Source organism: Myotis nattereri (assembly GCF_964212035.1).
Source record: "Myotis nattereri genome assembly, chromosome: 19".
In the NCBI taxonomy this organism is placed as follows: Eukaryota; Metazoa; Chordata; class Mammalia; order Chiroptera; family Vespertilionidae; genus Myotis; species Myotis nattereri.
Genome location: NC_138095.1, coordinates 12,752,762 through 12,774,663, shown reverse-complemented (window position 1 = coordinate 12,774,663; position 21,902 = coordinate 12,752,762). Strand labels below are relative to the sequence as shown.

General features: G+C 45.2%; 1 protein-coding gene across 1 annotated transcript in view; it reads right to left on the bottom strand.

Moving 5' to 3' along the window:
* The window catches only part of MAPK1 (mitogen-activated protein kinase 1), a 77,725-nt gene extending 69,529 nt beyond the window's left edge, over nucleotides 1-8,196 (bottom strand). Inside the window, exon 1 of the mRNA XM_081113578.1 lies at nucleotides 7,866-8,196. Within this exon, the coding sequence (XP_080969704.1) occupies nucleotides 7,866-7,981 (116 nt within the window). The 5' untranslated portion in view covers nucleotides 7,982-8,196. The remainder of the gene's footprint in view (nucleotides 1-7,865) is intronic.
* Nucleotides 8,197-21,902: the final 13,706 nt, after the last annotated feature.

The following is a 21,902-nucleotide window of genomic DNA, read 5'->3' as shown; positions in this document are numbered from 1 at the left end:
TCTCACTTAATCCTCACAACCCTTGAGCCTACATTAACAAGGCTCAAGTCCCATATACATAGTCGAAGCTCACGCTCATACCCACTCCAGAAAGTAGATAAAACGCTGGGGTGTGAACTGTGGCCAGGTTTCAGAATGATGGCCTCAGTCAATCTGATTAAGAAGTCACCCAGTGGGGGTGAGGTCTTAGGTGTTTATTGTTAGGTTGCATAACTCACATGTATGTCACATGTTTTATATATAATACTAGAGTTCCAGTGCACAAATTCATGCACGGGTGGGGTCCGGCCAGCCTGCCCCAATCGGGCTGACGGGGGCGAGGCGGGCCCTGCAGGTGGTTGGCTGGCCAGACCTGGCCCCTGGTTGAATTCCCAGTCGAGGGGACAATTTGCATATTAGCCTTTTATTATATAGGATATGTATATATTATATATAAAAGATGCCACCCCCACACTGCCAGAGACAGGAAGACAGAAGAGCAGTCCAAAGCCCTTCTCCTGCCTCAATTACTCCCTCTCCTCTCCTCCCCTTCCTTAGGCTCCAACAGCAAGGACCAATTCCAGCCTAGAGAAGAGCAGGGGAAACAGCACCAGAACTTTTACCTGTCAAGCCAGTAATCAATGGGAAACATCTTTTGACTACCCCCAACCCCACCGCTCATACTTTAGAGATATCCAACCTTATCAAATGACCCCACCTTGAGCCTCAGCTGAATGGACCAGAGGTGGACACTATTCCGAGCTGGATCAGGCCCCCCCCCCCGCCCCCAGAAATCAGAGAATTAAAAACACATACCTTGGGGAAGTGTGGGTCAGCTCTCTTATGCTAAGTGCATCGGGAAGTGGTAAAAAAGGAAAAGAGAAACAAAAACAGTGGTGCAGGGATGCAGGGTGCAAGATTTTGTAAATGTAAAGGAGAAGGGAGGTAGATGCCTTCATCTATTTTCTAGTTCCTAGTTGCAACCGTACCTGAAGCTTTAACTGTACTTCCTTTCCTGTTGGTAGCATGAGAAAGACCCTGGATCTCAATCATAAACTCATATCTACAAGGTAGTGCCAGAAACACTCCAGCACTCCACCTTTCACTTAGCTAGCTCCTAGTCATTCTCCAGGTCCCAGCTTAACATCACTTCCTCCAGGAAATCCTCCCAGGCTTCTCATTAAACTTAGCCCACCTTTTATACCCTCCAGTAGCACTATGCACCTCATAATCCTCAGTAAATGTTATTACTTTCCTGTTGGACTGTAAATACCAGTGTAAAAACCACTTTTGTTCACTTTGATCCTACCACCTAAATCAGATAATACCTAATATTAGTAAATGAATAAAAATCAAGAAACTAGTAGAGATGAGTAGGAGGAGTGAGAAGAAATCAACACTACCTTCCTGATAAAAACTAAGTTGCTTTGACCCTATCGCCCTCATTCCTTCCAGGTATCGTTTCTCCCTCTTCACCCTCCTCAACAGGCTCAAGTCAACTATGACAACCATCATTTTATACTTCAGTGCCAATAAAGGAACACAGGTTATATACAAGGAGCATGTTTCCAGGTAGCTTGGAATAACAGAGGAAAACCTACAGTAGTTAAAAAAAAGCGCAAATCAGTGGGAGTGGCTGGGGAGAGGTCAATGGGGAAAAAAGGAGACATATGTAATACTTTAAACAATAAAGATTTAAATTTAAAGAAAAAAATCACAGGGTTGGAGATCTAGACAAATCTCAGTTCTGCTATGTATTCACTGGCTGTGAACCTTGCTCCTACAGGCCATAGGTTTAGAATCCAGAGCCTCCCCTAAGACTGAGAATCTGAGAGGGACCTTGGAAGACTTCTATACTGTTGGTTTTCTAATGTGTGGGAGCCCCAAGAAGTAACTGAGAAAAGAGAAGCAAAAAGGGATAAACAGCACCTCAGGTTTAGGCACGTAGGTGGGTGAAGTAGACTTGATGTAAGGTAGAGTAGCTCTGGATATTTATTGGCAAATCAGTTGTTGTTTTTTTAACTTAGTAGGTGCATTAATGTAAGTAAGGTGAGGAATAAGTTTTATATATGGTTCCCGGGAAAACCCAACTTGGTTACTTCTCATAAAAATATTTTTATAAATACTTGAGAACTGAGAACATTTACAAATTAAATTTATGGGAATGGTGTATCAGTTATAGCTAACCACTAGGAGCACGTTAGGGATGTTATAAATATCAAATTTAATTTTGTTCTAAGTTTTATTTGCACTCAAAACTCTGCTAGAAACACTGAATTTTCTGTTGCTCATGTAAGTTGGTCTCCTCACATCTTTGAGCTCCAAAAAGCATACAAGAGACTACTTTATTTATATTTAAATTTAAGAGTTAACAAGCAAAACTAAGAATCTAAATCCAGATCTATTTCCAAGTCTTGAGCTTTTATAGATACTACTACTCCGGCTGGCCCTGCCTTTCAAACAGGTGATGGAAACACCCAGTTCCAGGGAGGAAGGGAGTGGTATAGCAGGGAGTAATATAGGCAAGTTTACAGAACAGATGAGCCTTAAAGGACGATTCTCTAGCGGAGGGACTGTACCATGCATTGCAAGTTGTTTAGTATGCCCACCTCCACCACCAAAGGCCAATAACAACCCCCCCAATCAATGTAACAACAACAACAAAAAGTCCACAATGCCCACATGTTTCAAAATACTCCCAGACAGGGGGGGTAAAGACACACCCAGAATACTCTTAGATAAGCAGAAAGAAAAGAGTAGCACAATGGACAGAGAGACAAAGGGGAACACAATTCACAAAATTTGACGAGATAAAGAGCCATGTTTTAATGACTCTCACCCATAAAATCAAGTCCAAACTCCACAAGTACACAATGTCCTTCAAGATTTGGCCCTGCCCATCCCAGCTGTCTCAACTCCAGCTTTCTGCCTAAGGCACCCTATACTCCTGCCCTCCCAACTTGTGGTTTTCTTGACCTGATATGCTGTTTTCAAATTTCTGTGCCTTTGCACGTACATTTTCCTCCACCTAGAATGCACTTCTCAAAGCAAACTCCTAGTCATACATTAATATCCAGCTCAGAAGTATGTGAAGCCATACAAAGACAGCCCCATGCCATGCAGGCCTTCTAAGGACAGGGATCATGTAAATCCTGGCACATAAAAAGGTGCTCAATAAATATTTTCTGAGTGAATGGCCTTGCATTAAAGGTTTTTAGAAAGACTAAAACGTGATACAAGCAAAAGCAAACAACAGCTATTTTCTATTACTGAAAGCATGTATTTTTCAACTCTGATCTTTGGTTGAGTGTCACTTAGGAACCAGACAGATTGGGATGCTCTATTTCTTCCTAATTGTGTGTCCTTGGGCAAGTTAACTAATCTTTGTCTCATTTCCTCACTTACAAAGTAACCATCTTTGCAGTGTGGATATGAGGATTAATTAATATTATGTTAAAAAAAAAGTGGTGATACATGGTAGGTCTACTAGTTTGTCATAATCACAAAAAGCTTAATAGATCAGGATACTGTACCATTGGGAATGTGATCACAATGAAATTTTGGTTGGAAACATCTGTTTCCGGGGGAAGGGAGAGTTGAAAGTCAACAAATCCTATTCCTATTCTGATCCAATACTAATCCCTTAATGACCACTATCTCCCTTGGCTCCTCTGATAATGCCCACTCAGGGTTCTCTGGTCTCTCAGATCACACTTTCTCTGTCCTCTTCTGTAACTTGCCCTCTATTGACACCTAAAGTCAGGCATTCATTCCTTTAGCTAAGTTTTTACATTTTTCCTCATCTTGTCCACTCCCAAGGCTTCAATTAGTATCTCTATGGAGATAACCCTATAATCTTTCTGTCATATTCAGAAAGTGTTTCAAATTTAACTTATTCAAAGTAGATTTCTTAATTAGATGATCAAACATACAGCTTCAATTTCTCCTCTCATACCCTTTCTTTTTTTCATGACTCTTATGCATCTCACCAGAATTACCTCTTTAATCTTTCTATTCTACCTCAGTGGCTCTTAATCTTTCTGGGATAATGGACCCTTTGGAAATCTATTGAATGCTATTGATTGCTCACTAAACAAATGAACATACCCAACATCTATTTGCAATTTTACCTAACCAATGACCTCAAATAAGAATCTGTGCCCATCCATGCAATACTAAAACTTTCACAAGTTTTCACCTCCAGGTTCTACCTTCCCTGTTATAAATTTCAAGATGCCCCTGGATATACCCTAAATGGCCAACAGGCACCACAAACTTATCTGAACCAGACCTCACTATTTCTCCCTAACAAACCTGCTCTACCTCTGGTATTTCTCCTTAAATAATGGCACCACCATTCTCCAAGGGTTCCATGCTAGAAGCAGTGGAATTACAACTATGCCCATACTTAGTTAATCACCAAGCCTTGTCTCAGAAATCGCTCTCCAATCCAAATCCTACCTCTCTCAGCCTCTTACCTTTAAGATCTCATCATTTGCTTCTTCCCACACTTGCCACGATTAAGTCTTTCTACCACTCTTCTGACAAGAGCCCGATGCTAATTCTATCTTTATAAGGTCTTATAAAGTCTCTCACCTCCATCTGCTACCTTCCACTGCCACTAGAGTTACAATAGCCCTAATAGATTCCCCCACCTCAGTTTTTTTTCTTATTTCCACCTGTGTTGACCTACCTTCCCCTAAAATTTTAAATTGATCACATGACTGCTTCTTTACAAAAACACTGATGCCTCTTCATTGCACAAATATACAAATTCAGTTTTGCCTTTACAGTCCTCTACAATGTGGCATCTAATCCAGGATCAGATTCCACTGTTTACACTGTCTCTTATGCCTACTATCTACCAAAATCACACCCACTCTTCAAGGCCCAATTCAAACTCCACTCTTCATCTTTATATCCTCCACACAATGATTAGCAAAGAGCTCTGCACAGAAAAGGCAAATTCCTAATGAACTGATTCAGGAAATGAAAAAAGCAAAACAAAACACAAAAAGCTTGAAAATCCTCAAAGCCTTCTGGAAGCATGATGTTTTTAAAAATATTACTATTCAAATATTAACATTTCAAGTAAGAAGCCTTCCACACAACCATCACTGCTAATCAACATTTATTAAATGCTAATAATATGCAAGATAATTAAAGTCTTGCTAGGGTCTATCATCAACCTGAAGATAAAAAGCTATAATATAGATCCAGAATTTTAATTCCAATTATATTTGTATTTTATTTAAGAAAGAAAAATTAAAGTAAGAGGATTTGGCATTTCACCTAATACTTAGGTCAAATAAGTCTACAGCAGTGATAGAAAGTTACCAGATCTAAATTATTTTCAGACTAGTAAAAATCCTATCAAATAGGAAAAAGAAAAAAACTTTTTTTTTTTAATATATTTTATTGACTTTTTACAGAGAGGAAGGGAGAGAGAGAGAGAGAGAGAGAGTTAGAAACATCGATGAGAGAGAAACATTGATCAGCTGCCTCCTGCACATCTCCTACTGGGGATATGTCCGCAACCCAGGTACATGCCCTTGACCGGAATCGAACCTGGAACCTTTCAGTCCGCAGGCCGACGCTCTATCCACTGAGCCAAACCGGTTTCGGCAAAAAACTTTCAATCAAAATATCCTAAACCTAGCCCTGGCGCATGGAGGTTAGTGGTTAGTGTGTCAGCCCATGCACTGGTGGGTCACCGGTTCAATTTCCAGTCAAGGGCACATACAATGGTTGCAGGTTTGAACCCTGGTCTAGTCCACGCGTGTTTGGGAGGCAATTGGTGGTTGTCTCTCTCACATCGATTTTTCTCTCTCCCCCCACCCTTCCACTCTCTCTAAAAATCAATGGAAAAAATATCCTCAGGTAAGGATAAACAACAATAACAACAAAAACTGCCTTAAACCTAAAGATTATTTCAGTACCTATTTTAGATGCTAATTTCTTTTAAAGGGGATGAAGGGCTTGATGAGCAAATCTGAGCCTCTCATAGTGAAACATTTACTGGCATACTTACCAGCAGGTACAACAGCCATCAGATATGACAGAAGTGGTGCTGCAGGCAGTACAGTACTTTCTCTTCATTACTTTCTAGTGCAGTGGTTCTCAACCTTGGCTGCACATTAGCATCACCTGGGAATCTTTTTAAAATCCTGGTTTCTGGGCCTCATCCTCCAGAAATTCTGTTTCTTTGTTACTAATGTTGTGGCCCCACCCCATAACAAAGAAACAGAATTTCTGGAGGATGAGGCCCAGAAATTAGGATTTTAAAAAGATTCCCAGGTGATGCTAATGTGCAGCCAAGGTTGAGAACCACTGCTCCAGTGCCTTATTTCTTTTAGGCCTGACCTAATTTAATTTCTCTTTTGGCTCCTAAGCCTCTGAGTTCATGTTAATTTCCATAGTTGAATACTGTGAACCATTGTGAACCATTTTGCTCCCGACGAGGATGAGAATACTCAATGTTGAATTAAAGTGGGTTTTTTAAAAATAGAATTTAAACTTGTCTGTCTATCTAGCTAACATACTTGGCAAAATAGGTCCTCTACGGCATTTCTAAAATTACGATCACTCAAATTTGAATGTTCCTGAAATACATTTGCTTTACAACAGCAAAATATGCGAAAACTGTAAAATTATTAGTAACACTATTTAAGGGTGATGGCAGGGTGTCATGGAAAGAACTGCAGCATTTGAAACAGGATCTTAGTCTACAATCTCATGTCTGACTCCTTAGTTGTGACCTTCGGAATTGGCTCCACATTGAAATACCTTCTCACCTGAAAGAGATGGTATCACCACCTTCCCCTCCCTCGAGGTGGAAGTTCAGATAAAATGAGGGAATAATGTACCTAAGCACAGAACTTGCCACGAAGTGTTCAATCAATATTAGTTTGTTCTTTCGTTCAACAAAACAGACACAGTCACAGGAGTTAGAGGTAAAGGAGCCTAGGCCTCCACAAGTCTTCATCAGCATAAGACACCACAGATAGCTGGTGCTAATAAAAACAAGGCTGTCGCCAAACCTTCCTGAGGAATCTGGGTTAAGATGAGGCAGCCCGCATGCGCCTGCAAGAACTCCATTAAGGCTGCCTAGCTATACACTGGCCATTAAAACACTAACAGTAAAAGTCCACGGTAATTGTGCTATGACGTCTGGATGCCTTTTTGCTGGTAAGAGAGTTCACTCGGGGTAAAGAAAAAAAAGAAGAAAGGCAAATTAGGACCAAGTCCAAACGACTTTTTTAATAAATGGAGAGAGCGATGCTGACTTAATCCTTCCTGAAACGTCGACAGTACGATATGAAAATCCATTTAAGAACTTCAGGATTGAAATACTGCACAACTAATGCTTTTTAGAAAGCCTGCGCTGGAGAGCACTCAGCACCACGGAAGGTATTTAATGAAAGCCGTCCGCGGGAGACACGGGCGAGGGGAGGAAAAGAGAGGATCGTTTCTGCACACAAACCGGGGCGAACCGCTTTCAGGACCCAGGCCCCCGCCGCCCCGACAAGCATCTGGAGGAATTCCTGGCTTGCTACCCGGACGTCAAAAAGACCACCTCACTCGCAAACTGGGGGTGGGGTTCCGTTCCCCTCCTGGGGGTGCTGGGTCGCCCGGGTCCTGGCCTCCGCCCCGCCCCCCCATCGCCCCCCCCCGCGCGCCACCCCTCTACGCCGCGCGGGCCGGCCCGCCAGGTGCCGCGACCAACACCCCGAACCTCGATGGGCCCAGCGCATGCCCCGGTGCGCGGACCGCGGCGAAGCCCGGGGTCGGGGGCGCGGAAGGCCCGAGGCGCGGACGAGGCCGCGGCTGCGTCCCCGAGAGGTGGGCGGGCGCGGCCAGGCCTGCGGGCGGACGTGGACACTCACCACACCATGCCGTAGGCGCCCTCGCCAATGTATGAGAGGTTGGTGTAGCGCGGCCCCACGTCGAACACCTGCCCGCGGACCATCTCCGGGCCCGCGCCCGCCGCCGCCGCCGCCATGTTGGTTGCCGGGCCGCCGCCGCCTCCGCCGCGCTGGGCTTGACGCTCTGTGGCCGTGTCTCGGCCCACGCCGCACCTCCCGTAGGGACCGCGCCGCTGCCGGTGCAGCCGCCGCCGTTGAGCGGGAAGGAGCAAGGAGGGCGCCGCTCAGGAAAGCGTGAGAGCCCAGAGCAACTAGGACCGACTGCCTGTCCGACTGACTGACTGACTGACGGGCGGGCCGGCGGGCGGGGCGTACGCTGAGGAGGGCGCAGGGGCGGGGCCAAGAAGCGTGCGCGTGGATTGGCTCTCCGAGGCCTGGGGGCGGGGTTATGCGGTCCGGCGGAAGTAGCGAACTCGGGGCGGAACTCGGCGGCGGCACCGCCCTACGCGGTCACGTGCGCTAGCCCGGGGGTGGCTCTTGAGACGTAGGAGGTCTCCAGGGCGTCGGGGAAGAACCCATAGGACTGATCCTGACAGAGGGTCAGGGACAGGGAGAGCCGTGGAGTGTGGTCCTGACTCAGCCATAGAGTGACCCCGGTCTGCGTGTGAGGGACAACGACGCGCCGCCCAGGGGCTTCGGGCCTGGGCCAGGCCTATGAGAGTCCGTGGTCGCCACACCAACTTAGAAACATTGAGACCAGGGCAGAAACCGAAAAGGCATGACCGAGACCGAGACAGGTATTTGCATACTGAGAAAGTGTGAAACACAAAAGGTGGGAGGATCCTCTAATCCGACCAGAGGTTCCTTCAACAAGTGCGTGTTGAGCACCTACCAAGTTCCTGGACATCTTCCGTGACAGAACCTGGAGGAGATGGACAAATCAATATATGCTAGAGGCCTGGTGCATGAAATTCGTGCAGGGGAGAGGTCCCTCCGCCCTGCCCCTGTCCAATCTGGAACATCCCTCTCCAAATCTGGGACAGCTGGTTCCTAACTGCTCGTCTGCCTGCCTGATCGCCCCTACCCACCTCTGCCTGCCAGCCTGATGCCCCTAACTGCTCCCCTGACGGCCTGATTCCCTGCTAACTGCCCTCCCCTGTTGACCTGATTGCCCTTAACTGCCTCTGCCTTGGCTTCCGCCACTGTCGGACAAAGATATGCTAATCTGGTCTAATTAGCATATTACCCTTTTATTAGTATAGATAATGCTCAAGTTGTGATAAGTACTGTGAACTAAAAGGATTAGAGAGTACAGTAGTAAGTCTTCACTTAACAATGTAGAAAGATTCTGAACCCTCAAGTGAAAGAAGGTATAAGGAAACCAATTTTACCACAGGCTAAGTTGATAGAAACAAGAATTATGTTCCTACAGCATCTCATCAATCCCTATAACCAATCCACCATATTTGAAGACCTACTGAAGTAGGTTCAGACATTAGAGAAAGACATTAAGAGACTTATGCCTGTGCACCAAAGCGTCCCGGGTTTGATTCGGGTGAAGGGCATGTACTTGGCTTCCCCCTGCCCGGGCCCTGGTCAGGGGGCATGCAGGAGGCAACCAATTGATGTGTTTCTCTCACATCAATGTTTCTCCCTGTCTTTCCCTCTCTCTCCCACTCTCCCTACAAATCAATGGAAAAATATCCTCGGGTGAGGATTAACAAAAAAAAGAAAAATTCAGAGACTGAGACCTAGATGGATATAAAGGGATAGAAACTTAGAGGACATACTGATATGTAACACCAAAATGGAAATGCTAAATAAAAGCATCAAGATCTAGAGAATATGTGACATACACACGCTGAGGCTAAAAATAGTCATAAACAACAAAGATTGAAAAAGAAAAACTGGAATCCTGAAGCAGGTGAATGCCAAGAATAGCTAAGACAAGAGAAATGATTCAGCCATTGCTTCTGAACCATTTCACAGGCCATGTTTAAAGGGGAGTAAGAGTGGAAAACCCTGCATCCTGATTGTCCAGCGCTGTGATCTTGAAAGCAGTCAACTCTGGATTTGCAGACAACCAAAAAGATCAACTAGTTAATCTCAACTAGTTAATCTATTAAAGAGCCCTGTAGGAAAAACATATGTGGCACATGAGAAAAGAAGTGCTACAGCCAAAAATTACTCCTTGGAAATATATTTAGTCCATGAAGCAGAATCCAGTTTTAGAAAACACCTAATTCTTATTCTTGGCTATAAGAGGACATTGCACCTTTTAAAAACAGGCCAAGATAAATGGAGAGTACTGTGAAATTAACACCACAATAATCAAAGTAAAATTCATTGGTCGAAGCAGTAAAAAACAGATTTGACAATGTGGAAGAGCAAATCAGCAATATGGAAGATAAACAATTAAGTGATGGAATTCTTTAAGAGAGAAGAAAATGGATAGAACATCATGGAAATTTAAACTATAGGCATCTCCCAAAAGGAGACAACAAATCAATTAGAGGCAATAATTAAAATTATAATAAAAAAAACTATAATAATAGGTCTAAAAATATCTGAGGTGGAGGTGGAAAATGGAGTGAGTTCATTGGGATCCAGAAACATTAATAAGTACAAACCAACTTCAAGACGTAAGCGGGGAAAATTCTTAAAGTTCAGGGATAAAGAACTAACAATATCCAATCAGAAAAAAAAATGATTTACCAAAAAAGCTAAAATTTATTTTCCAGATTCCTCCTCTGTAATAATTAAATGCCCAAAGGAATATGGAACAAGATAGACAGAACTCTGAGGGGTCAAGCTGTAATCCATAGATGGCTTCATTCCCTCCAGTGCCTTAATTTCTCCCTCATCTGAGAGCATGCTTAGAGAGATGGAGAGAGAGAGAGAAAGAGAGAGAGAGAGAGAGAGAGGAGAGAGAAACATCGACGTGAGAAACATCAATCCATTGCCTTCTGTATGTGCCCAGCTTGACATTTCCAGACTGCACATATTCTGCAGTCACACTGCCAGAGGGTTTGAATCGTGACTGCTCCTGTATGACCTTGTTCCTCAGTTTCTTCCTCTTCAAAGTTTGTTGTACAGAAAAATAAGAGAACTTATGTAAAGAGCCTGGCGCACAGTAAGTACCCAATACATGTTATCTGTTGTTGTTATCTACCCCACCCAAACCTGTTCTTCATCTTGTATCTGTGGATAGCATCACCTTCACTCAGATACTCAAAATGGAAGTTTGGGTATGATCCTCAACAACTTATTTTACCTCCCTACCAACCCCTTCCCTGCCCAACCCATCACAAACTCTTGTAAATTCTATTTCTTTACTTTCCGAAATCATTGCTATTGAAAACATGGTCTCCAGACCAGCAGCAGCAGCATCATGTGGGAGTTTGTTAGGAATACAGCACCTCAGGCCCCACCTCAGACCTACCGAATCAAGATCTGCATTGTAACAAGATCTAAATGGTCCTTAGTAAACTTTGAAAGCACTATTTTGAGTTTATTCACTTCATTTCCACTGCCATTCTGTTGCTTAAAGTCTGCTGCATCAACTTTTTTTTTTAAAATATATTTTATTGATTTTTCACAGAGAGGAAGGGAGAGAGATAGAAAGCTAGAAACATCGATGAGAAACATCGACCAGCTGCCTCCTGCACATCTCCCACTGGGGATGTGCCCGCAACCCAGGCACATGCCCCCGACCGGAATCGAACCCGGGACCCTTCAGTCCGCAGGCCGACGCTCTGTCCACTGAGCCAAACTGGCCTTGGCTGCTGCATCAACTTTTACCTAGACTTTCACAGTAGCCTTAACTGTTCTATCTTCATGTTGCCCATCTCCAATGGCTTCTCTTTATTTATACCCACTCTTTCCATATAAAATTTACCACGTCATTCCCCTTCTTAAAGCAAGTCAGTGGCTCCCAATGCTCTCAGAGTGAGGCCATGACTGACCATCCCTCCACTCCAATTCCTTTTACTCTGCCCTTCCATGGTCCAGCCAGACTAACCTACTCTCAGTTTCCTCTTGTCTTTCAGTCGTAGCGCATACCAGTATTTGTGGACATTTTAGAGCTACCACACTATCGTGGCATGATGCACCTGACAGCTGATTGTCTCCAGAGAACTTCTCTTGCCTGGTTCCATGGGCAGTCAGCAACCTTATACTTAGAGATTGGCTTCACTTGTGGTTTCCTGACAGAGAAAGTACACTTACCAGAAGACAATCTTCTTCAGGTCCTGTGGCAATTATAGTTCATTCAAAGATGGGTTTTAGTTATACATCAGTCTCTACTGAGTCAGGTTAGCATGAGCCAGTCCAGAGGGAAAAATTATCTAGCCACAGTGACAACAACAAATTTCTGGAAACACAAAGGTGAGAACTAGGCTCTGGACCACTGAAACCAAACCACTGAAACCAAGCACCATCAAAGCATAAGACCCTACTTGGATGACTAGCTGGCCACCTGAATGTCTTCCTTATTGTCTTTCTAGGGTGGTGACAATTCACAGATCTGTAGAAACTTGGAAAACTATGGACATCTGTGATTTTTACCTGCACAGCATCGATTCTTGCTCTCCCTGGTAGCACAACCCAATTTTCCATTGGTGAATGGTTTCTTCTGCACTCTCAAGAATAAGCATATGAAAAAAAAAAAAAAAAAAAAAGAATAAGCATATGATCAGGGCTCCCCAATCAGAGTCAGAGACATTCCTTCAAAGGATGGGCATGTGACCTGTTCCAGGACAATGACACTCAGCCCAGACTTTGAAAGAAACAATTGGGGGAGGGAGTGTTCTCTTTCTGCTGGGGTGCTAAGGCAGTGAGTATGAGTCTGGGGCCAAATATGCCATGTTGTGAGAAATGCTCTCTTAGAATGACGGTGATACAGGAAAAGCAGAGTCCATTTTCTGATGACATAGTTTGATACTATATGCAGCTGAGCCTGGACTTTACAGGCTCAGCTGAATAAATTCTCTTTTTTTACTGAAGTCACCTTGACTTAGGTTTCTGACCAATTAACTCCCTTTTCTGCAAAAAACTGTTCAGAATTGTACAATAAATCACCAAGACATGAATCAGAACCTCATGAATGATGAAATGAGAGAAAAGAACTGGCTATGAGCCGTGAAACGAGCTAAAGATAGAGAGATAATTGAATAAAAACACCACTCGGTATACACTGTTTGATGCTGATAGGTTGAAATAATTGTTGCTATGGTAACAAACAAAACACAAAAGAAAAAAAAGAGGATTTTTTTTAAATAGCAGGGTTTTTAACCTCAGATTAATGCAATGAAAACCAGAGAGGGAGAAAGGTGGTAGGAAAAGCAAGGCACACTAGGTCTTGTTTTACATAAAATAAAGATAAAATTTATTTTAAAAGTACAATTTTATATGTTTTTTTTCAGTGTAAAAAGCTTTTTTTGTGGCATAGTTTTATGTCTACCGTATAAATTATGACAAAAGATAAAAGGGGCCGAAACCGGTTTGGCTCAGTGGATAGAGCATCGGCCTGCGGACTGAAAGGTCCCAGGTTCGATTCCGGTCAAGGGCATGTACCTGGGTTGCGGGCATATCCCCAGTAGGAGATGTGCAGGAGGCAGCTGATCGATGTTTCTCTCTCATCGATGTTTCTAACTCTCTATCTCTCCCTTCCTCTCTGTAAAAAAACAATAAAATAAATTTAAAAAAAAAAAGATAAAAGGGGAAATGTAATTCATATAGCAAATCAAGATATGTACTGGTCACTTTCCTCACATTATAAGTGGAAAAGAAATGGTGCCCTGGCCAGTTGCTCAGTGGTTAGAGTGTCAGACCTTGGACTGAAGGGTTGCAGGTGTGATTCCGGTCAGGGGCAAGTACCTTGGTTGCAGGCTCGATCCCTGGCCCCAACTGGGGCACACTCGAGCGGCAACCAATCAATGTGTCTCTCTCACATTGATGTTTCTCTCTTTCTGTCTCTCCCCCTCCTTTCCACTCTCTCTGAAAATCAATGGGAAAAAAAAATAATGTTGGGTGAGGATTAACAAAGAAAAAAGAAAAGGAAAAAAGGAAATGACAAAGAATCATTAAAACGGTATCAAAACACCAGAAAATTAGATGGTGGAAAGTTAGACTAGGTGTAACAAACAAGTGTAAATAACTAAAATTCCTATATGAAAATCTCAGATCAGACCAACGGACAAACTCTGAAGATGTACTGTTGTTAAAAAAAAAAAAAAAAAGGGTGAGCCCAAAACATATAATAAAAAGGCATTGTGAAATCAAATGCATCAAATGACATAACAACAAAAAACAAAAATCTTTAGAAATAAAATAAAACTAATAAAAACACAGTTATAGTAAAATATTTTATCACTATCAGACTGTGATATATAAAGTAAGCAAAATATAAGTTAAGCAACAGGATTAATAAGACAAAAATACATGCTGAGTTTTATACCTATACAAAATACAAAAAGTCTCCTATACTGAACCACAAGTTTTAACAAAATAAGCAAGTATTATTCAAGTCAAATCCTCTAATCACAGCTCAATTTAGCAAATAATCACACAAATTTTAAAATCCCCAGCCACTGGGAAATTAACAAACATTCTAACTAATGCTTTAGACAGGGAGGAAATATGAATGCAGTAACACCCTAGAAAATCAAGAAAGCTTAGAAGGCAGTTTCTTTAGTATTCAGTTGAAGGCTGGGCTGGTTGCTGGCACCAGCTGTTTTTCATCTCCTTTTCTAGATTCCTTTTATCTGTCCATTCCTTGAATTTCTGTGTCTTCTACTTGCCAGTTAGAAGTTTTCAAACAGGGCCAGGACTATGATAAGGCAAGTTAGGGAGGCGCCGAGGGTGCAACATCTAAGGAAACATTCACCCTCAGGGTTATGTAAGCACAGCATTAACATCCGAGAGCAAGCGCCTCCTTAGATATTGCATTCTAGGCTCCTCAGTTGCCTCACCCTAATCCTGTCCTTGCCAAACCAAGCCTCATGCATCAGCTCCAAACTCAAGTGCACAACGCTTCATTACAAATCTCCACTGAACTCCTCAGCTGACCACTGTTTATCTTACCCAGGAGCCCCTCCATCTTCCCTGCTCCCCAAGCCAAAAAGTAAACATATTCCTCAACCTCATTCTTTACTGACCCCAAAATCTAATTCATGCCCAAATCCTGCTCACTGAACTGCATAAATATTTTTTATTTATTTTAAATATATTTTTATTGATTTCAGATAGAGAGAGGGAGAGAGTGATAAGAACATCAATGATGAGAGAGGACCATGGATCGGATTGGCTGCCTCCTGCACACCCCCTACAGGGGATTGAGCCTACAACCCAAGCATGTGTCCTTGATTGGAATCAAACCTGGGGCCCTTTAGTCCACAGGCCGAAGCTCTATTCACCTAGCCAAACTAGCTAGGACTGCATAAATATTTTTTAGATTTACAGAAAAATTGCAAAGATAGTACAGAGTCCGAAATACCCCACATTAGGTTTCCCCTATTATTAATATCTCACATTAGTATAGTACATTTGTGTGTTTTTTAATTTTTTAAAAAATATATTTTATTGATTTTTTACAGAGAGGAAGAGAGAGGGATAGAGAGTTAGAAACATTGATGAGAGAGAAACATTGATCAGCTGCTTCCTGCACACCTCCTACTGGGGATATGCCTGCAACCCAGGCACATGCCCTTGACCGGAATCAAACCTGGGACCTTTCAGTCCACAGGCCAACGCTCTATCCACTGAGCCAAACCAGTTAGGGCACATTTGTATTTTTAATTAACCAGTATTGATACATTATAATTAACTAAAGTTCATATTTTAATCAAATTTCCTTAGTATTTTTTAATTCATATTTATTGAAGAGAGGGGAGGGGGGGAGAGAGAGAGAAAGATCAATCCATTGCTCCACTTACTTATGCATCCATTGGTTGCTTCTTGTATTTGCCCGGACCAGGGCTGGCATTTCAGGACAGTATGCCATCTGAGCTACCTGGCCAGGGCCAGATTTCCGTAGTTTTCACCTCGGGTCCTTGTTCTGGTCCAGGATTCCACGTTACATTTAGTCACCCCTAGGCTCCTCTTAGTTTTGCCAGTTTCTCAGACGTTCTGTTTTTGGTGACCTTGACAGTTTTGGGGGATACTGGACAAATATTTTGTAGAATGTCCCTCATTTGATTTTCTCATAATACATCTGGGTATGTGGATTTGGGGGAGGAAGACCATAGAGTTAAAGTACTATTTTTATCACAATATGTCAAGGCTACTATTTTTTTAAAATATATTTTTATTGATTTCAGAGAGGAAGGGAGAAAGATAGAAACTTCAATGAAAATCATTGATAGGCTGCCTCCTGCACGCCCCCTACTGGGGATTGAACCCAAAAACCCAGGCATGTGCCCTTGACTGGTATTGAACCCAGGCCCCTTCAGACCACTGGCCGACGCTCTATCCACTGAGCCAAACTGGCTAGGACAAGGCTACTTACTATTAATGTGACATCACTGTTGATGTTGATCTTGATCATCTGGCTGAGGTAGTGTCTGTCAGATTTCTCCCCTGTAGGGTTACTCTTTCCCCCCCTTTCCATACTGTACTCGTTGGGAGGAAGTCACTATGCAATACTCATTCTTTTTTTTTTTTAACATATCTTATTGATTTTTTACAGACAGGAAGGGAGAGAGATAGAGAGTTAGAAACATCAATGAGAAACATCGATCAGCTGCCTCCTGCACACCTCCCCACTGAGGATGTGCCCGCAACCAAGGCACATGCCCTTGACCGGAATCGAACCTGGGACCCTTCAGTCCGCAGGCCGACGCCCTATCCACTGAGCCAAACCGGTTTTGGCAATACTCATTCTTAAGGAGTGGGGAGTTATGCTTCACCTCCTTGAGAGTATTTCTACAGAAATTATTGGGAATTTTTCTGCATGGGAGATTTAGGTCTAATATATTTTTTTTAAAAAAATATGTTTTTATTGGTTGCAGAGAGAGGAAGAGAGAGGGAGAGAGGATAGAAACATCAATGATGAAAGAATCATTGATCGGCTGCCTCCTGCACGCCCCCTACTAGAGGTTGGGCGTGCAACCTGGGCATGTGCCCTGGGAATTGAACCGTGACCTCCTGGTTTCATAGGTCGATGCTCAACCACTGAGCCCCGGTGGCCGGGCAGGGGGCCCGTGTTTTGATTTGCACTTGGCCTTGTAAATTCCATGGCCAGTCTGTCCCAGCAGTTTCACTCCTTGGTATGCCCAAGAAATTCTTGTATTATGGGTGTTGGGAGACCTGTTGGAAATGTTCATAGCAGCTCTGTTTCTGCAAAAAGCCAGAAACCCACTCAGCACAGATGAATCTGAGAAACAGAATACTGAGTAATGAAAAACATGATATAGCACACATACAGCAAAACTTTTTTAAAGTCTTTTCATGTTTTTTTTAAAGTTTATTTTTTTATATTTTATTGATTTTTTACAGAGAGGAAGGGAGAGGGATAGAGAGTTAGAAACATTGATGGGAGAGAAACATCGACCAGCTGCCTCCTGCACACCCCCTACTGGAGAATGTGCCCGCAACCAAGGTACATGCCCTTGACCGGAATCGAACCTGGGACCCTTCAGTCCGTAGGCCGACGCTCTATCCACTGAGCCAAACCGGTCAGGGCAGTCTTTTCATGTTTTTTATTTTCATTATTTTCCTACTTTTCATAAAAAGATAAGCAAAATGAGCATTATTTACAATAGCCAAGATACCGAAGCAACCCAGTGCCTATCAATAGACGAGTGGATAAAAAAAAGTGGTGGTACATATATACAATGGAATATTACTTGGCCATGAAAATGAATGAAACCTTACCATTTGTAACAGCATGATGGACCTAGTCCTAGAGGGTATTATGCTAAGTGAAGTAAGTCAGTCAGAGAAAGAAAAATACCATATGAGCTCACTTATATTGTGGAATGTAAACAACAAAAAGAACAAAATTGCAATAGACTCATAGAGAGCAAACTGGTGGTTGCCAGAGGGGGGTTTGGAGGACTGGGTGAAAGAGTGAAGGGATTAAGAAGTACAAATTGGTAGTTACAGAACAGTCATGGGGATTGGGTAAAGCACAGAGAATATAGTCAATAATATTGCAATAACTATGTATGGCATCAGTTCGGATCCTGGGAATACCAAGATATATGAATGTCTAACCACTATGCATACACCTGAAACCAATACAAAATAAAATTTTAAAAAAGACAAGCAAAATGTATAGGGAGATATACGTATGTGGTAAATCTATAGAGAAGTCATCTCTCAAGATGATGCAGATGGCGGGCTCTCAAAGGCGAACGCTATTGGCAAGACGATGTTTTGAGTTGGCTGGTGGGTCTGTAATTATTATGCTTCGTATCTGATCTCTGACATTGATGCTCAATGTATTTATGTCAAATACTATACTTCATATTTTAAAAATGGAAGACCCAGCCCAGGTGTGCTATACTGTGGGGATCAGAAATGGATGGCACGAGGCAGGAGTGGGCAGCCTGCGCCTGTCAGCTTGGCTGAGCCTGAAGGCCAGGAGAGGCCGCCGAGAACCAGCTTCGTGAAGTGAGGCTTCGATTCTCAAACATGATGCCACAGACATTAAATGTACCAAATTGCAGCCAATGAAACACATCCATACAGTTCTGACTCTAAAACACATAGCTCTTATATTTACTCTGTCTCCTCTCCACCGACTATACATTGTTTGAGTTGCTCTGGGAAAAGGTGCCTTTCATTTCAAGAAGTTTTATTTTTAAACGATATTGCTAAACACTTACCTTGCTTATTTTGTTATTTTGTTCCATACTCAAAACCAAATCTTCATTTTCTCTCTTTTCCAAATTGTCATGTTGTCGTATTGCTTTTATAATTTAAGGAAGGAGGTAGGGGGCAGGGAACTGGAGAAGAGGAAGGAGGTAAAACAGGAGGAGGAGGTCTCCCCTGCTGTAGCCAGGATGACTAAGACCGTGGCCTAAGGAGGGGCCTGCCTGTGGTGGGCAGTGACACCCCTAGGGGCCCCTGTGCTGTGCCTGGCAGACCCCAGTCCAGGGTCTTGACCTCTGGTGCAGACTTGCCTCCTTGCTGGCAGAGAACCCGGCTGATGTCCTGGCCCCCCAGGGGCCACTCAGTCCCTGCTTGCACAGTGTGCCCAGTCCTTCAGGCTTCCCCCTGCCTCCATCCAGTGGCTTCAGAGAGAATGCTCTTCTGGGCTCCTAGCTCTGTGGCAGTGGTGGGAGGGGTGGGGGGTGCGGAACCACCATCTGGCTCTAGTGATGAGGTTCAGACACATGAGGCGACTCATTAGCGAACAATCAAGACAGCATATACTTAAGACCAAGGATCTGCCTGGCAGATTCTGCGGGAGCTTAGGAGGAGGCAGAGGGGGCGAGGGAGGCAGAAGGCAGATGGGTGAGTAGGTGGGGTTGGAGGAGGGGCATGTCTAGTTGGAAGCCCCAGCCCCCCCCCCCCCCCAAATGATAGGATGGAGAGATCATGCTGCCTCCCTCGCAGTGTGGCCTGGTGGGAGACGGATGCCCAGGCTGCCTGGAGCGGGAGGGGGTGCTAAAAGCCCTCAGGGGTGATTTGGGAAGGACTATGAGAAATGAGGCTAACCAGACCTGAAAGTGGGCAAGAGGGTCCCACGGGCAAGGAGAGGGAGGGAGCGACACAGCAACACCCGGCTAGCTGGCCCCAACCAACCTGAAAGCCCAGGCCACCCCACCCTATGTTTTGGGGAGAAGTTCAGGCAGCATCCGGGGCCCTGGCTCGGCAGCTTGTGTGTGGAGTATTTTGGATGCTGTCCAAGTTCCCTTGGGGTCTGAATTCAGCCAGGAGCTCAAGGAAGAACTTCCCATTGGGCCACGGACCTGCTCTCTCCCGGGTGAGGGTTGTGCAGGCAGGGTCTCCATCCTCAGTGCCCAGGGACACCAAGGACTCCTGCGGGCTCCCCAGAGGCCTGGCCTCTCCTGCCGCCCCTGCCCATGCCCACAGTGAATGTCACTTCCTGCTGCTGGGGGGTGGGGGGAGGGCTGGGCGCCCCGGGATGCGAACCAGGCTGGGCAGGATAGCTAGCTGGGGAGGCAGGGCTCCCTCCAGAATTCAACTGCTCCCCTTCCAAGGAGATTTGTCGATGGTCCCCATTCACCCCAGGAGCTTCCAAACACCCTGGACACCCAGGGGAACCAGGAATCCAGAGGTGAGAGAAGGCAGAATTCAGGACTCGACACAGGTTTCAGACTCATGGTTTATTGACACTTGAGCACAACAGCCCTGGGAGGGGACTGCCTTTCTGGCCTCCCACCTGGCACTTGTCCCTATAGTCAGGTCAGGGCAAACAGACATCCTGTCTTGGAACCGCCCCCACTCCCCATCCGCCTCCCGCCCCCCCCCTCCACAGAACCTCACTGAAATGTGCACAGATAAATCCTTGGCAAGGCTGGCACAGCATGTGAATGGCAAAGCTCAGCGAATTTGGCAAAGTTGTGGAGCCTTGGAAAAGGCCCCCAGGCAGCTGCCCCTTTGGGCTACAGGCAGAATCAAACCAAATGGCTCATTTTGCACAAACCCACCTCGTTTCCAGTTAGCTGGCACGGGAGCCAGGCCTAGGAGCTGTCAGAACTGTGCCCCTGGCCCTGGGAATACTGCTGAGGTAGCTGGGGAAGGGGCAAGGCCAGGGAGGACAGGACGGGAGACAGGGCTATGGCCAAAGGCAGGCGGCAGCCAAAAGCTGACCCAGGACCTCAGTGAGCACCCTGTTGTTCTCTCCCTAAAACACGCCCACTTCCTGGCCCTGGATGCTGAGCACAGGCTGGGCCAGGGAGGCTATGCAATCACCTCAGGGTTGGGAGTTTGACCAGCAGCCCTGGGAGCTCAGCTGCGCTGCCTCTCTCCCAGGCCCTCCCACTCAGCTGCTGCCTGCCTCTCCCACCCCTGCTGGCTCTGGATCAGCTCTACCTGTAAAAGCAAGGCTGCAATTCTCCAGCTTTTGTATTCCTTATAAGGCGCTGGCATCAGTAGCTCAATTCTTTTCCAACCCACTTAATTTTAAGAATAGACACTAGTAAAACTTATTCACCCCCTCCCTGTTGGCGGTGGGGGAAGGGCCCTCAGCCCTGGCAGCATCTCCTGGGGATGTGCTGGGTTCCCCCAAGTGCCCCCTGCACCTCCAGAATTCCTGGAGCTGCTGCAGACTCAGTGCAACCCTGTGCCCTACAAAGGGGAAACTGAGTCCCAGGGAAATGCAACGACTTACTCAGCTTGCACAATAAGCTAGTGGCAAAGCTGGGACTTGAGAAGGGGACCAAGGTTTTCAGACCATGGTCTCAGCCAGGGGCCCTCTTGGGACTGAGTCCTGAAGAGGAAGTGGGCCAGGATGCCCAGTGGTTGAAGATGCCCAGTGGCTCCCAGTGCAGCCCAGTCCAGATGGAAAAGACCTGCTCTGTGCCCAGGCGCTTGCATAGGCCAGTCCCCGAGCAGCGGGATAACGAGGACTCCCTGGGCTGACAGCCACACCAGACAGCAATGCCTTGCTCAGGGCCTCTGCTGGGGGTGAGGGGCTGACTCCAGCAGCCTGGCTCGGGGTTGGAGAGGTGTCAGGACGAGCCTGGAGAAATGTCCTGGTGGAGCCTCAGATCAGGGCACAGATCAGGCCACCAAGTGGTGGAATCCAGACTCCACGCTCTCAAGCTCCTCTCTTGGCAGCAATCAACGGAGTACGATGAGAAAGGAGAGAAAACAAGCCCATTGCTCCCTCCCTCCCTCCCTCCATTAAGGTCATGCCCTCAGGATGCCAGGCTGGTAGTGGAGGGTGGGGCCACATCCAGCCTGCTGCCAGCCTTGTGCTGGGAGGGGCTGACGAGGAGGCTTCTGGCCCCCAGAAGGCAGCAGGCCTTCAAGTTAAATGGGGTAACACATGGTCATACTGGCTGCCAAACATTCTCCAGATTGCAGTGACCATGTTTAAGATGCTTTTTACCATGAGGCCCTGAGCAAGGCATTGGCTGCATG